The 17527-nt window shown below is 43.7% G+C and overlaps 2 protein-coding genes across 13 annotated transcripts in view; one reads left to right on the top strand and one right to left on the bottom strand.

The window, feature by feature from the left end:
* Nucleotides 1–458: 458 nt before the first annotated feature.
* PEG10 (paternally expressed 10) lies at nt 459–2539 on the bottom strand. The gene is given in 2 exon segments (XM_057731564.1): nt 459–1633; nt 1636–2539. Coding segments are annotated over 2 exon segments (2064 nt in total). The 5' UTR covers nt 2525–2539.
* A 7107-nt stretch (nt 2540–9646) lies between these two features.
* Nucleotides 9647–17527, top strand: part of SGCE (sarcoglycan epsilon) — a 65474-nt gene continuing 57593 nt past the window's right edge. For 6 of the 12 annotated variants that reach the window (XM_057731748.1, XM_057731744.1, XM_057731742.1 and 3 more), the window contains exon 1: nt 9698–9826. In XM_057731748.1, coding sequence (XP_057587731.1) covers nt 9718–9826 — 109 coding nt within the window. In that variant the 5' untranslated portion in view covers nt 9698–9717. Of the gene's footprint in view, nt 9827–17527 lie in introns of all 12 variants that reach the window. The other 6 variants (XM_057731750.1, XM_057731752.1, XM_057731751.1 and 3 more) reach the window with 3 other exon arrangements.

Raw genomic sequence — 17527 nt, 5'->3', positions numbered from 1 at the left:
GCAAGAAAAGTCATGTCCTCCTCCTCCTTGTCTCCCCCTCCATAAAGAAAACAGCATTTCCTGTGTTTGTATCAGCTTCTCAGTAACTGTTAAATGAGGAACCTGGCAGCCAGTAATTCAGATGGTGACAGAAGTTTCAGCAGGTAAAACCCAGGCTTCCAGGGTTTGCTGGGAAGTACACTTATTACGAATTTTAATTAGATCGGCAGTTAAGGTGGAAAACAGAGATAATTTGTTGGTAAATATTTTGTCGCTCCCACCAAACAGCGGAGGTCTGTTGGTGCTTTAGGATGTAGGCCAGTCAAGGGTGGCCCTGACCTTCTATAGCCATTCCAGAGAAAACCTGTGCCTCAGGTGGTCTGAAGGTGCACTAGTCCAATTTAGCACACAGTCACTGACTGAGAAGCTGAACAGGAGTTCATTTTGAGGGCAGAGATCCTGAAGGACATGATGAGTATTTACATGGTGCTGTAAGAGGGTGGCGGCGGCGGCGGCGGGGGTGGCGGTGGCGGCTGTGGTGGCGGGTACTGGGGCACCGGCGGCTGGCGGTACCAATGCGGATTCCAGGTGATCATCACAGGGACATAGAGCGATCGCCCATGTCCATCTCGCCCCACGGGGTACCAAGCGAATCCTACCGGGTAGGTCGGGTACGTGGCATACGCAGGGTAGGTTGGATATCCTGGTATTTGAGGTACGTATTCAGTGTACGTCGCCAGGTGAGCTTGGTCTTCTAAATTTGGAATAGAGAGTCGAGGATACTGATTCTGGATGGTGAAATTGTTGGGAGCCCGGCAGTCATAAGAAACTTGCAGTTTCCACCCCCTTTTCACTTGGAGAACTTGGGCTCCGTTTGGTGCGATGGTGGGAGTAATCAGCCCATCTTTCACGTTTCTGGCCACAAAATCTCGCAGAGCTGCCATTTCAGGTTCAGATAGTGAGTACACGTGTCCACTGGGAATACTGTGTGCTCCCGGGATCATTTCTATGTTAGGGTCAACCAGACGGTGGTCTGGGTAGACGTTTTCATCTACTGGAGTGTACACATTCTGGACGTAGTAATACCTCACGGGTTGGTAAACTCTGTATCCTTCTACCGGGTAATAGAATGACGGTTGTGCTGGTGGTGGGAGCGGTGGTGGTACTGGAGAATACATCCGGCAGTGGTGTCGGCAATATTCGGAATCGAAGACGATCGATCGGGTGCTCCATGTGATGTTGGGATCATGTGTGCTCAGCCAGCGCACCCCTAGGACAATGGGGAAGAATGGAGACTGAGTCACATCGAATGACAGCACCTCACGATGGTCTCCCAAGTCAACAATCAGGTCATGCGTTTCGTGGACAACTGGGCCCGATGCTATGGGACGTCCATCAATCGCTTCTACAAGTATTGGCCAGTCCTTGACTCTCAGAGGAATGCCATTCTGGGCAACGTATTCGTGATCAATGAAGTTGCCAGAAGCACCAGAATCAATCATGGCTCGGACAAACAGGGTGTGTCTGCCCGGAAGATGAATCTGGAGCATCACTTGCAAGTGTGGAGATGAAGCAGCATCATCTTGTGGGGACCTTATTAATTCCGGCCCGGTCGCTGAAGGTCCCTCTACAGCGGGGCCGGGGAGTTTCCCGCCGGCGAAGCCTTCGAGGCCTTGGCAGGACAGTTGTCGGCGTAGTGACCTCCATTCCCACAGTAGAGGCACAGGTTCAGCTTTCGGCGTCTTTCTTTTTCTTCCTGGGTCAGGCGCATGCGAGCACCTCCCACGGGCTCGGTCGGATCTACCTGGTGGTGGCTGTTGACGTGAGGCATCACCAGCGCTCGCGGCGGGGAGCGCGGCTTGCGGGCGGCGGCTGCCCGGGCCAGCCTTCTCTCGATGTGGATGCACTGGCCGATCAGCGCGGACAGCGACTTGGCAACTTCCACGCGCGACAGCTCCGCCTGAATGTGGTCGCTGAGACCCTCGTGGTACTGGTCAATCAGAGCAGGCTCATTCCAATCCAGGTCCTGTGCGATCATCTGGAAAGCGTTGGAATAGTCGATGACTGAGCCCATGCCTTGGCGCAGACGTCTGATCTTGCGCTTGGCAGCCTCGCGCCGCTGAGGGTCTTCAAAGACATGCTTCATTTCTGTCATGAAGGCTGGGTAGTTGTGCATCAGGTAGTGGGATCGCTCTAGCTTGGCGGAGGCCCAGCGGGCAGCACGGCCGGTCATCATGCTTGTCACGAAGCAGACGCGGACGCGATCAACAGAGAAATCTCTGGTGCTCTTTTCCATGAAAAGCTGGCACTGGGCCATGAAAGGAACCAGCATGTCTGGGTTGCCATCAAACTTCTCAGGAAGGTCTTCTGGGCACTCTTCCTCAATTGGAGTGGCTGGGGCAGCAGCGGCTGCAGCACCGCAGAGCTCAATGTCATCTTCCTCCTCCTCAGGGGCAGGCTCCACTTGCTCACGCAGGGAGGTGTTCTCCTCTGTGAGTTTCTGTACCTGGTTCTGCAGGTTGTTGTTCTCCTCGGACTGCTTCATGACCTTCTCTCTGAGGTTGTTGATCTCTTCAGAGAGGTTCTCCCGCCGTCGTTCTGCCAGGTTGGGGTTGTACTGGCCCCTCTGGCCACTGCAGGGGGAGTTGGAGGGGGAGGAAGGATCGTTGGGGGGAGGAGGAGGAGGAGGAGGTGGGCAGTCGGGCCCCAGGGTGAGAGTTGGGGTGGGAGGAGACCTCCCAGGTGTAGCTTCACTCCTGTGGGGATGGAGGCCTGGATCCTGGCCTCCTCGTCCACCCTTTCGCCTTTTGGTTTTCAGAAGCTTTTTGTTTCTGTAAGTGAAGATAAAAGCATAAATTCAACATATACATTCAAAGCACCACAATGCAAAGATTTTATCATTTAAAGTATCGACTAAAGGACTCTAAATACATGAGTATTTAAAGTAGCTCTTTGTTCTACTTGCTTACGTCAACAGTTAATAAACAGACAAAAGCCCTGCAAAAAAGATATTAATCAATAGGACAGTAGATAATGAAAAGCATCCTACTTTTTGATGTCCAAATGACCTTTTCCTCCTCAAGAATCACATGTTCATCATGATTCAACAATACACAACTGTATCAATAGCACTATTACCTTTACTGACTAATAAACAATGCAGAGACACTCCAAACAAAAAGTTTTATAAGGAGAGAGCAGAGCAAGAAACTTTCAAGGCAAAGATTAATACCAGAAAAGTTACACAAAACGAAGCCAAAATTATAACTGTTTGTTATTAGAGAAGCTACCTGAAAAATAGCTACTATTCCAGCCAATAGAGAACCAAGAAAAAGAAGTGGGATAGTTAAAATCACAATGCCTGTATTCATTAACCTGGGGGCAAGAGGACTCTCTGACCCTGATCCACCTCTGCATAGAAGGTAACTAGTTATCAAAACAAACAACAACTGCCACAAAACCAAAGGATTTGTCTAAATTACTTTTCGGACTGTAATTTGATTTTGCAAAGAGAATTCCCCTTGGGACAGAAATGGCACTGAGCAGCAACCTGTGTAGGTCAGTTTCCCTCCTTATTATGCAATCAATCAACAAATATTAATGGATACCTCCTAGGAGTAGCTGGGCTATAAAATGGGACATTCAAAGAAGCCCAGTAATATACCTCAAACTTATAATAAGGATTTAATTAAATAATGCAGGTAAAGCACATAGTGAGTATTCAATAACTGTTAGCTGATATTACTAAATAAGTTATTTATAAAGGACAGAAACTTTAAATTTCTGTGCAACGAGGCTGAGATTAAAACAGGGAGGGGATACAACTATGGCAACTGGGTATGCACGTCCCACCTAAAGATACTAATTTTCTTTTTTTAAAATACTGTGTTGGTCAGGCAAATCCAGGGCCTCATTAGATTTGCAGGTCACCAGTTTGCAATCCCTGGTTTTTAAACAAGATTTGTCAGTACAGCCCCATTCGAAAGTTTGTAATTTAGAGTGGGATAGGGCACTCCTAGCAGGGCGAGTGACTGTGTGGGGGGGCAGGGGACGGGGGGGATTAAATGTCCTAATAATGGGTAGGGTGACAATAAATCATAAAATAAAGCAGCACACAGGGCCTGTGTACTTCCTGGAAATAGGGTTAAATTCATTTAGAGTAATTATTTTAATACTTCAATGATTTTTTTAATGGGCGTCAAATTTTCATATTAGGAAAACTCTAGGAAAGTGCTCAAAAGTTTTAAAATATAATACGCAAAGCTGGCAGACTGCCTATTTACTACATTTTACATTTTAGTAGTAAATTGGAGCTTGGCAGCTGGCCACCTGTTCCTTTCCGACCCATCAAGGTAAAAATGGACACCAAATTAATTATGTAAAATAAAGCCACAAAGATAAACATGTGTTATTCAGAGAAGTCAGGTGAAAATAGGGTACAAGGAGAAAAAAAAAAAAAGGTGATGGTAATCAAACGATGCCTGGCTGTAGAGAAATACCCCTCCCTTCTTCTTTCCTAAGACCCCTCCTAATTCTTTAGGCCCCTCTCCTGTCCCAGCCCCGCCACCCACAGGCATTTTCCCTTATGCCCTGGGCTGTTGGTGTATGGCCTCTTTAAGGAGTGGCTATACAGCAAATAGAGTCCTTAAGGGACAGAATTTCTGTGCCATTTTAATAGTTTTAAACGGCTACTAAATTACTTTAATAACAGGCTATGGAAACAATTAATAGTTGACATTCAAGATAAAATATTCAAGTTTAGAAAAATTAGAAGATGTAATTAATGCATCATAGCCTGTGACACTGTTTCATTTCCAACTGCTTAAAGACAATTATACTGGTGACATTCAGAATATGAGGTCACAAAATAATGAAAGTTTTATTAACTAAACTAAGTTTTAATGTCCCATTAAAAAAGCAACTAATAAGCATAGGTCAGGTGACTCAGGTGCCACTTCTGTCATCAAGACACTAATATTTTCAAAACTTTGAGACAAGACTTCTGAAAAGGCATGGCCTGGAGCAGCGTGACCCAGGTCAGGAAGGTTAACAACATATATGTCAATCACAGTCGCTGTGGTGGGCTTTACTGAGGCCCAGGTCTGATGGTTTTCACATCTGCAGAACACAATGATAGGGCAGAAATAACAAAACATCAGGAAATCAGCAAACAATCACTATTGTTTATGGAAACAGAAGATCAATAAGAGTTCAAAATTCAAATGCTTTTGGTGACAGGAACATAATATAAAGGTGAGATGAGACTAGAGACAGGATAATAGGGAGGGGCTCCAACGATTTCACTTGGGGATGCATGCCACCCCTCCCCCCCAATCTTTTAATTCTTGTAAAATTTTTTAATACAATGCTGGTCAAACAAATTCAGGGCCTTATTTGACCCATAAGGTCACCAGTTTGAGGCTCTTAACTTTTACCAATATTAGGCCTAAGGCCCCCACCCCCGGGGTTTGTAATTTTGGGGGTGGCACTCTTAAGTCCTAAAAGAGTTAACTGCCCAGAACAGTCATTTAACCATTAAAAGTGATACGGTAGTGGGCAGGCAAGTTAACAGAGTAAGTAAAGTTTACAAATGTTTATACAGCACCAGTTAATATGGGAACAGGAGCATTGTAACTTGAATTATAGGACTATGGCTCCTTTAACCCGCCCTTAGTAGGGGCTGGATTGGGGAGGTGAGGTCAAGAGGCCCCATTCCTAAAACCTGAAAGGACACACAGCACAAAGCTAAGCCACATGGGACAGATGCCATCTTTACACATGAAAAAGAGTTCAGTATTACTCTATTTAAGAATTAAATACATTTGGTTAATCTTTGACTCTGCAATGAGTTTTGAAACTTTCTATCCCCCGCACCCCAACCCCCCAACTCCGCAAACACACCAAAATGCGAAAGTAGCCAAAAACTGTCATACAGTAAACATCACACTAGTAAATGACACTTCATTAAACAATACTTTATTTGTTCACATTTGCAAGTGTCCACATTTCTTTTGAGAACTATGAGTACTATTTGTGAAATGTAAATTCTAATAATATGCAAATTTTTTTTTACCATTGTTTTGAACCTCTTTAAAATGCAGACACAGAATTTCCAAAGAGAAGAGGGGTCAGGGTGGCAAGGTGGGTAAAAGGGGCCTGGGGACTTACTGAAAGCTGTAATTATGATAAGCACATATTATCCATAGATTGTATACTTGTTGGGGGCTGGGGGGGGGGGCATGACTGGCAGGGTGTGACAGATTTGGGGAAGCCAATGCTTCCAAATTCCCCTGTAACAGTCCTGGCTCATGGTTTATAATATATGGAACCAGGTTTTAAAATTTCTTCATTTAGTTACAAACATAAATATCTGACTAGCAGTAAACTATAAATTTGTTTTATATAGATATTTAAAAATGCCAGCTAAAACCTACAATCCACTTTGTTACATTACACAAATTTAAAATATGACAATTATGTACCATTACATAACCCACTTGCCCCAAATTTAAATTAGCTTTCGCTTTTTAGTTTATAAAGAAGCTAATTATTTTGAGTGTTTTGAATTAATTTAGCTGCTTTGAATTATAATTACAGCTTACATTATTGGAGCTTAAAAATGCATACTTTTCTCTTTCCTTTTTTTTTTAAAGATCCTGTTACATGTGAGAGAGAGAAGGCAAGCAATATCTTAGATAACCCAGGACAGCAAAACACCACAGGAAAGAGCCAGGAGCAAAAAACCAGAAAACATCTGCAGACACCAAGGAAGACACTGAATAAACCAATTTACTCTGGTCATTTAATACATATCTAATGAACGCCTACAATGTGTCAGGTACAATTAATAAATATGTAGGCAAGTTGGCCAGGGCTAATCCCCTAGAGTTTCGAGAAGAAAAATCCAGATAAACGCATCATCCTCACTCAGAGGCCAGGCCAGCAGCACCAACAAAGTCACTTAAAACTCCTGAGAAACAAAGTTCAAGTTCTTTATTTTGCATCCGCCAAAGCATCTGATTCCAGTAGGTCCCACCGCAAAGGTCCGCTAGTGTGTCAAAAGAACTTGAGCTTTTTAATTTTAAAAAGTTAAAATTTTAATTTTAACTTAAGATTTTAAAAAATCTTAAAATTTAAGAATGTTAAAGTACTTAAAATATTTTATTTTTCATCTGTAGTAAAAAAACATTTAGCTAGATTGCCTTTACAGGCGCCAGCCATGTCAGCTTGGCAGCACCCTTCATAACCCATTATCAAGAGTTTAAATTGTGGGATTATGTTATTTAACATATGCAAAGTGCCTATAAAAAGTGCTTATTAATGCCATGTATAATTACTATTGTTGTTAACTGTTCTTATTTACTATTCTTATATTTATTTGACACTAGCAGATAAAAAGCAAAACCAGCGCAGTAGTTTCCACCGCAGGAGGGTGGGGCTGTGCAGCCAGGCTCAGGCAGCAAAGGCGCAGGCGCAAAGGATGGGTACCTGATGTGGGAGGCTCACACTGCGCAGGCGCAGGTGGGCTCTGGGGAGGAGGGGCCACAGGCCAGCTCAGAAGAGGCTGGTTCAGGGCGGGGCCAACCCTTGAGAGGCGGGGTCTGGAGGAGTCACCCCAGAGAAGGGGGGCTGAGGGGTCTAGGGGAGCCGCCTCAGAGAAGGCGAGCTCAGGGGAAGGCGGGGCCTAGGGGAGCCGCCTCAGAGAAGGCGGGCTCAGGGGAAGGCGAGGCCTAGGGGAACCGCCTCAGAGAAGGCGGGGTCTGGGGAGCCGCCTCAGAGAAGGCGAGCTCAGAGGAAGGCGGGGCCTAGGGGAGCCGCCTCAGAGAAGGCGGGCTCAGGGGAAGGCGGGGTCTGGGGAGCCGCCTCAGAGAAGGCGGGCTCAGGGGAAGGCGGGGTCTGGGGAGGCTGGGTCTAGAAGGCGCGCTCTGGAAAGGCACGCGGCAGAGGAGGCGCGCTCTGAGGAGGCGCTGGGAGGCGCTAAGCCTGCTCCAAGCCAACACTGCAGAGAAGGCGCGCTAGAATGGGCGGGGCAGGCCTGAGACGGGCTGCATGCCTCTCCCAGGATCCCCCCTCCCCAGACCCCTCCCACCAGCCTCCAACAGCCAGATGCGTTGCAGGCAACACGAGCTTTCGCCCCCAGGTCCCACCCGCCCCCCACCCCCACCCCGTGCCTTCCCACACGAGGCAAACCAACAGTTTCCACAAACTGTTGCTGGACACCAAGTCGCGCCACCACCACCACGCCACCTCAGTCCTGCACAACTAGGCAAGGCAGTCCGCTCGGCCACTGCCGAAAGATTCCCCCTCACACTCCAGTCGGCGCCCCTCCACCCCACTGCCACGGCAGGAGTGGTGTGGGCAGAATGTTAAACACTAATTTTTGCCCAGGGCTCCATTTTGTCTAAGGGCACCATCACGCAGAGAAGCGTCCTGTAGAGAAACACAGTGGGAGCCATTCCAAAAGGTGTGCTGGAGACAAAGGGTGGGGTTCCGCTAAGAAGACAGAGCAGCTTCACTCCTCAGCTCGCGTCCGCTTCAGCTGATTTCTTTGTAGCGCGAAACAGTGCAGCTTGTGTACCTCTGCAGCTGTTATTACTTTGTAGCGCATCTTAGGTGTAAACTGTTCCGCAGCTCATGGACCTCTGCGGTGCCTGTGTCCTGCAGCGCGACGAAGCGCTGTCGTGGTGCTAATCGTATCGTTTTTGTAGCGCTGATCTTCTACAGCTCAGATTTTGTAGCGCATTGAAAGCGCAATTCAGTCACCCGTCTGCAGCTCATGCAGCGTTACAGTTCATACTGGTTTTAGCGCAAAGAAGCACCTATCAGTCTGTAGCGCATGGAAGCGCCCATCGGTCTGTAGCGCATTTGAAGCGCCCATCCGTCTGTAGCGCATTTGAAGCGCACCTCAGTGTGTAGCGCATCTGAAGCGCCAATTAGTTTGCAGTGCTTATCACTCTGCAGCATATTTGCAAATTGGTCTGTAGCTCTTGTCCGTCTGCAGCTCATGTCTGTCCGCAGCTCATACCTGTCTACAGCCCGTATCTGGACTTAGGTTCTGGAAAGCAAAGCCCTGAAGGCTTGGGTTTCTCCACGCAATTTGTGGGGCACAACCAGTGAAGGCGTGACAAGGTGTGCGTGAAGGCATTCCAGGCGCTACTCCATCTCCCGCAGCTCCCGATAAGAACGGGGAAAGAATGCAATCTTAAAAAATAGAAACATCCTCACCGCATACTCACCACGCGAGGACTCCTCTGCGAAGACAGGAAGGACGGGGCCCCACACCTGTGCCAGGCGTGGGTTCCGCGGGGCGCTCGGCAGCCCGGAGTGGCTCCGGACGCGAGCCCGCTCAGCGGACCTTTCGCGAGGCTCGGTGGTCCCTCTTCGCTGGTCTCCTCAGGTCGCAGTCAGGTTTCTTCGACACACACCAACCGAAGTTGAAGCGCGTGTACCGGGAGCGCCGACTGGGAGCCTTATATAGGTTGAACCCGGGGAGGGGGGCGCCAAATCCCAGCGTGCTCCGCGGGTTAGGGGGGCGGAGGGGGAGCGGGGGCGGAGGGGATGGGGGATGGGGGAGATGGGGGTGGGGGCGATGGCCACGCTACGCTGGCCCGCCGCTAGAGGGAGTGCGGGGTTAAGGAGGGGGGTGCAGGATGCTGATGCTGAACTGGCCAAGCTGGGAGGGAAGAAAAAAGGGAGGGGAGGGCAGAACCGAGGACGGCCGGCCTAGCCAGGCCAAGAATGCAATTGCCCCGGTGGTGGGAGCTGGGAGACCCTTGTGCTTGGACGGGACGGGGTCGGGGGACACGCAGGATGAGCCCTGCGACCACTGGCACCTTCTTGCTCACAGGTTAGTGGCCCGCGCGCGCGACGGGAGGTCCTGGGGCCAACAGGCCGCCGCCTCCCCATCCCCCGCCCGGGTTTTCGGTACCCGGGTTCATTTTTGGGGCATCAGCCCCTCTTGCTGCGGAATCCTCAGTGCACCCGCCCCCTCCAGGACGCCCGGCATCCCACTTCCCCTGCCTTGTGCGTCCCTTACCAGGCTTGACCCCTGGCCTTTTTTCGCTGCGCCCCCGCGGGCCCCTCCCTGCCCACAGGCGCCGAAATTCCATCTCCAATTTCCATTCTCATTGCCCCCCACCCACCCCCAGCAGTCTTGGTGGTGAACCTCCACCGATCCCTGCCTCAAACAGCTGGGGGTCGATGCCCACTTGGCGGGGGTGGGGGTGGGGGCTTACCCGGAGAATGGGGCTCTGCGGCCCAGAGGCTAGCCATAGGAAATGGGTGTCAAGCTGCGCCCCCCCTGCACAGACACATCTTTTTTTCCTCTTTTCTTGAATCCGATCTGGAGAGAACACAAAAATGTGCGTTTGAAACGCCTAATTCTCCCCTCTTCCTAAGCGAATTTCCTCGGCGACGGCAGTCTCGTTTTTCTTGGGTTTTATGGAGCAGGGAATCAGAATCATGAAATGCTAGGAACTAAACAGGGCGTTGAGGTCAGGGTTAACCTCGGCTGGGGGCCAGAGATGCTGCAAACAGAACGGTTTGCCCCACGAAGTGCACTATTTCGAGAAAGCAAAAACAATTAAAAACAGCTGTGGATGCCTCCAATTTATTTGGCGGGCTTCGGAGGCTCCCAGCTACGGCCTTTTGGCGGTGATTACGAGGTTTAAGCAGAGACCTAGATCTCCCTGCAACATTACATTTTTATAAATCTTGTAGGGTGAATGAAATGCATTTAGTCACGGTAACCGCACGTTTAATCCTTTGAAGCGTGTTGCCGAGATTCGGCCACAAATATTTGTGTATATTTATACATATAAACATAGATATTTTACGTTAGAGAAAATTGCAGTGTTACAAGACTTTAAAATACTGATGAGGAAGGATGCTAAAAAAAAAAAAAAGCCTTAACATGGATTTCCATTTAAGTGTCTCAAAGTGTTAGGCGCTGAGAAAAGGGACAAATCTGTTGATAATCTTAGTAAAAGAAGTTTGAAGTTTGAAGTTTTAAAATGAAAAACCAATTATCTACAACTAAGTGAGGTTCCTGAAACACAGATGAGACATTTGTTTTTAAAGGCTAAAACTGAGCATATTTCAATAACATTGCTACAGATTATTTTATACGCAGAGGGTAGATAAGAATTTGACCCATTGTAGATGATAGGATGGCAGAGATCTCAGTTAAAGCGAGCATTTCCAGGAGTAAACAAAACTGTAGCACAGTTATTGAGATTCTACTTTTTAATCAGAAATAAAATGTTGACTATCAGATATGTGAATGAATGAAGTGCAGATTTCCAAACTGAAAGATATTTTTCTAGGAAGTTGGGTGAACATAATTATGCTGTTTAGAAGTGCCTAGTGCCTTTTAATGTTTAGGATGTTCACTCTTTCCTGCACTATAGAATAATTTCAGGATTTCTTATGTTTGCTAGAATACTCTTCTGGTGGCCACCAGACTGTCAAATTCTTAGCATTTTTTTAATCCAGGAAAATTACTTCAGATACTTGTTTGTTAACTGATAGACATTCTTTTTCTAAAAATTGAGATTAAAAAATAGTATAGGTGTTAGAGAAAATTCTGGTTTAAAAATCTATCCTAAGACTTTTAAAGTTTGAACAAGTTTCAACCTGTTGAATTTTTATTTCAAAATGTTAGCCAGGATTTGGGGGGAGGGTGTGAAAAAAGACCTTTAGTATTATCCTTATAATAAAAGTAATTCCTATTCACTGTACAAAATTTAGGGGAAAAAAAAAATACTCTAGAAAACTGGAAAAAAAAATCAAGAAAAAAATCAAGATCACCTGTAACCTCTTCATTCTGGGATAATCCCAGTAAATATTATGGACCCTACTTTCTCTATGCACGTATATGTGCCTAAATAATATATATTTTTCATAGAATTGCACATGTATAATTTCTAAAACTTAAAAATGGGATCAAATTAATTTCCTCCATTTTTTTCTCTTCAAGGAGCCTTAACTATCTAAATAACATTACATTTGTAGAGTCTTTTAAAAAAGGAAATAGTATTAATTACCTTTTCTAATTAAAATTTTAGGTGAACAACATTAGTGCAGAAATATTTAAAACCAAAGAATTGAGAGTTTCCTCTGATCTCACTATTCTGACATATACATAGTAAACATTTGGTATATTTCCTTGTGTTTTTAATTCTTCTGCATGTGAAATAATTTTTACTTTGCTTAGAAATAGATTTTTCTAAGGAAAAAACAACATCAGTAGATAAGTAGTTTTGATAAAACTTTTTAATCTACAGCAACAAAACAGTATTAAACATGAAGCAAAAATGCAAAGTTAACAGATAAATACTTGAGATAACATTTTTATGTTACCTAAAACAACAAAACAACATTAAAAACCACCCCCCAAATTAATAGACAAGAATTTAGAACACTTTTTTGACATCTGATATGAGTGAATTTTGGATTTTCTTAGATATTTGTTTCTATTGTTGTCTGTTTCTTACCGTTCTGCACAAGATTACATGCAAAGTAAAAAGAGGTGCTAATATGCATTATTTACTTTATCAAATAATAGCTGAGCATTGTATCTGGACATTTTAATCCATTTTTATGAGAATGTCCTGTGGATCTATGAAGCTATTGATTTACCACCTATATTTAACTTCTACTGTAGTGGGAAAATTGTATTTCAAAGCAAAGTCAGATTTTCACTTGTCAAATAATAGAGTTTCTAACTGGACATTTTACTTATTTAATACAATTTGCCATGTATCTGTGAAGCTGTTTATTTACCTTATATATTTAGCTTAATTTCTACCATCGTGGGAAATTATATTTCAAAAAAAACCGTAGAATTTTCACTTGTCAAATAATAACTGGACTTTCTAGTTGGACATTTTATCTATTTTAGATGACAATTTGCTATAGATCTATGAATCTGCTGATTTACCACATGCATTTGGCTTAACTTTTAGTGTGGTAGGAAAAATTTATTTCTAAGCAAAGTAAAATTGTCAAATATTAACTGAACTTAGTACTTGATCATTTTATCCATTTATTATGAGTTTGCCATAAATCTAAAACCTGTTGATATACCTCATATATTTAGTTTAAATTCTAGTATGGTAGACAAATTGTTTTTCTATGCAAAGTGGAATTTTCACTTGTCTCTCAAACATTGAAAATTTGTGAAGGACAGCACCAGAGAAAACTGATGAGAGAGAAAGGGAAGGCAGGTCCAGTTTCTAGCACTGCTTTTCACAGATGGAAACCATGCTCTAAACAAAATGTTGAAGCAGTGAAGAAACCCTGACATGTTAAAAAATTCTCAATCAGATATTCAGATTTGTTGGGATTATAATAAATGCAGTATTCGTGTATCATATTTTCTCCAAAATAACCAGCCACTTTCTTTCTTTTTCTTTTTTTACTAACTGTCCACACTTACTCTATTTGATCCCTTTTCTTAAAACTTACCATTACATCAGTTCTAAACACCCAAGTGTAAATTCTATTGTTGATCTTATTTCCTATTCTTAGTGTAAAAATGGACTCTAACTGAATAGATAACATGGGTTTGTGTGTCCGTTAGAGATTCTTGGGCTGGCGCTCTGTTTCAGTCCAGAGCTTTACAGAAATATTAACATGATTTCTTTTTTCTTTCTGTCCTTTCCAATCTCTCCAGCATAGAGAGAGAGACAGGCATGACAGAAAGACAGGCAGACATGGGTAGGCAGACAGACAGATGGACAAATGTAGACAGACAGACACTTGGGCGCACACACATACATGACATCCAGGCTTTTTCTAAACTTTAGGATCCAGTTCTCCAGTTTGCTATCTCCCTCATTTCTAAAAATGTTAAGCTAAAAGCAGCCGTGCAAAATTCAAAAAAGAAAGCGAGTGTTTCTAAAGATCGACAGGTCTTTCCAAACGACTATTTTTCCAATTGGGGTTTTAAGGTTGGTAGAATCAGAGTCTCAATACTCTTAAAGTTGTTTCACATGAATTGCTTCCCAGCAGCTTCCAAGCAAAATTCTGTCTAAGCAAAATTCTGGTGTCTTCAGTTTTTTAAACAATGTAACTATAGTAAAGACAGTATTGAATAACAATCTCCTGCAGTCTGACATTAGAACAAACATTTCCATTGATGTTCCTTCCCTTCTAGTCTTTGTTCCATGTGCATGTATTTTTATATGACTATAACTTTAATATGTGTAGATTTTTTACACTTTGAAAGATAAGTGAATCTTGCTTTCAGCTAAGCATTTGTCAAGGCTTTAGGATGCTCTTGTGTGTGAGATGCTGTGTTAGACTAGCAGAATTGCTTTGTGAGCATGAGGCAGGCTGAACCAGTACGAGGCAGGCTGAACCAGTACGAGGCAGGCTGAACCAGTACCCGCCAGGTGTGTGGGTTACTGGGTTTGGGTTTGGGAGCAGCTCCTGGTGAAGGATTACAAGCCTTTGCCCTGGGTCTTCTCTTTTTCAACATTTTTATGGATAACTTTGATTAAGATCTAAGATGCTTGCTTTAAAATCCATGGTTGACTTGAAAAAAGGCTGTTACAAATAGATAACAGAATTTAGCGTTAACATGGTTTAACTAGGTTGAAGTGCTATTCAGAAATACATTTTGTAGCAGTAAATGCATCATAATTCATTGGTATGTAAAGAAGGAGGTGACTATATGGTGGCAATTTTTGAGGAAAAGGACAGTTAATATGAACCAGCATCATGATGGGGCTACAAAAAAAAAAATCAAATTTAGATTCCGGTAAGAGTGTAGTGTCCATATGTCATAAAAATTAATAGTACCTTGCTCTAATTAACCACATCTGTAGTGTTGTGTCCATTTCTGGCTGTCACATTTAAAGAGAGACACTGACAAATTAGACAACTTCCAGAATAGTCCATGGGGATGGTGAGGGGTCTGGCAATCCTGTCATAGGAGGTATCCTCAAAGGGTCTGGAAATGTTTAGCTTGAAGACTAAAAGGAGACACAAACTCTCTTCTGTTTGCTTCAGAAAGCAGAACTAGCTGCAGTGGGTGAAAGGTAGAGATGGATTTCAACTTGAGAACTTTCTAACAGTGCAGCCCAGGAAGGGAATCAGCTTAACACCTTTACTCAGGCTCTTGTTTTAAAGTATCAGAAATATTTACCTTTTCTTGAAATATTTAATTCGAAGGCCATGATGACATTTTAGTGTAGGACAGCAAAGATACTTGTGGTGGAAACACTTTATTTTTTCTAATCAACCATCTAAAAAGAATACTCCTATGTGTTGCAGGTTAATTTCCTTCCTCCCTTCTCATTTCATCTCAAACATGAAAATCTGAGAAGTAAAGTTTTTCTTTCCCCCTGCAAATTATCCTGACTTTGACTTGCTTCCTAGAGTTGTTCCTTTCCTGGTGTTTCTTGCTCCCTGAGAACAGGCTTCTCAGGTAGAGTGGCAGTGGGTGCGGGGGGGGAGGGGGGTGCCCCGGGTTAAGGGGGAGCAGACTGCTGCTGGCCTCTGGTCCAGGACAGCTGAGCCCTTGGCTGCCGGAGCCTCTCAACCCAGGGGAAATGTGGGGCCACTTCTCCCTTCTGCAGTCCCCCCTTGTATGTCCTTGCAATACTTACCAGTTACAATTTTTAGCTTTTCAATAGAAAATAAAACCTTTCCATCAAAAGTTGCTGCTGACCCTGTGCTCTTTCAGCTTCTTTTCCTTTCAAGTTAGCCTGGTTTCTGACTGCCTCAGGGCTACAGTCTTAGTGTTTCAAACACATCTTGGGGCAGATTTTTCTTTCCTCTCCATCTGCCTATTAATTGTTTACTTTGGTTATCATCTCTAACTTTGAAAATGTGATTGCTCAAAATTAACTTGTGGAGGATGCACTCAGGACCCCACTTCTAAGAAGTGATAACCTATAACACATCTGACTCCACAGCCCCCAAACCTTGAAAACTAAGACTCTGATGAGACATGTGAAGAAGAGAACATTCTTCAGGCATCTTTTTAAATCAGCTTTTTCCTGCTTCTTTTAGTCCTGCCTCTTCTCCCCACACCCAGAACTTTCAGCTCCACTCAAGTTGTTAGATCAGAGATACGGTTAATCTAACCCTGACTGTGTGAAGTGTATTTTTAATGTTGAACAAGTTTCTCCTCTTCTTATTTTCTCTATCTTTTATAAAAGTGTCATGCACTTTTGTGGGATTGCAGTAACGCACTGGGCAGCTTGGGATGGCTGGGTTCCCAGTTGTTGACGATGCCACAGGCATTCCTGAGCCGAGCTCATATTTCCGAGAGAGAAATGCTCAAAGATGAGTGTCTGGCTTGTCAACGCTGGAGCACCTGATCTGAAGGCGGCTACTTGCAATTCCTTGAATGCAGTACTTGCTTCTGCTCCTGGGTTTGGGAAGTAAATAATCCCCAATGTGTAAATTTTAAAGCTTCAAGAAGTTATCTTAGGAAATAAATGGGTAGCTCGAAACATGAGTTGCTGGCATGCTTATTAATGTTATATTCTTGCAAAAATCAACGTGTAGTAAAGCTGAAGTGCTGTTTTCTTCTTGGGTCACTTTGGTAAAATTCTTATTTTTTTGTGTCTTCATCTAAGAATTTCTATGCAGTATTTATGCAATAGCGGATTAAATGTGTTTTATCACTTAAAAAGCACTCATTTTTAGCACATCTTATTTTCTACTTAATTGCCTTGGACTAATCAGATTTTTTAGACTAGTTCTTTGGCATTCTGTACCACGGGAATCGCCACGGCATCTGTTGTGACACGGAAGGCAGACTTTTTCTTTTCTGACAAGTGAAGCCGCTCATTTCAAAAATGTTTAGGAGTTAGGCAGCTCCAGTGTAAATTCTTTCCCATTCTTTAGCTCTTCACTCATTCATCTGGTCACTACTTTGATTATTATGGAGATTTGGGGTTCCCTGTGAATTTGAAAGAAGAGATCACAGTTAATTTTCCTGTAGCAGTTAAAGTGAAATATTTTAGTTCCTAATTTCTTCAGCAATAGACATAGAAGTAAAGTTAATTTTTTTTTTTTAACCTTGGAATGCAGAAGAAGGAAAAAATAGCCCCAAGGTTTTTCTTTTTCTTTTTTTTTCTCCTTAGCAAATTGGTGTTTCTCGCTGTGCGGTAAAATGACAGTGGCTTTTCTCTCCTATGAAAGAGTTAATCAATGTAGCACCTTTAACATCTTTCATTTTCTGTAGTTATAGAGTTGATTCTAATCAAAGGCCAGTACTACAGAAGTGGAAAGAGAACAGGCTGTTATATGTGCTTATCAAAATTTGTCTAGCCGTTTAATTTCTAGCTTAGTTTACAGATGTACTCCTTTCAGTGATGAAAAATAAAAGTATAAGGATGTTTATTGTAGGATTGATAGTAATAATGAAAAAGTAGAAAAAAATTAGGTCATCTTACTAACTAATACTTCTTTTATTCATTTATTTTTTGAGTATTGACTGGTTTTGAGACTGTGTTAGATGCTGGGGAATACACGGCCCCAGCCATTAGGGAACTTTTATACTAGCGGGGTTGACAAAGATTAATCAATT

Source organism: Hippopotamus amphibius, chromosome 4 (assembly GCF_030028045.1).
Source record: "Hippopotamus amphibius kiboko isolate mHipAmp2 chromosome 4, mHipAmp2.hap2, whole genome shotgun sequence".
Taxonomy (NCBI): Eukaryota; Metazoa; Chordata; class Mammalia; order Artiodactyla; family Hippopotamidae; genus Hippopotamus; species Hippopotamus amphibius.
This window is presented reverse-complemented; position numbering and strand designations above follow the sequence as displayed.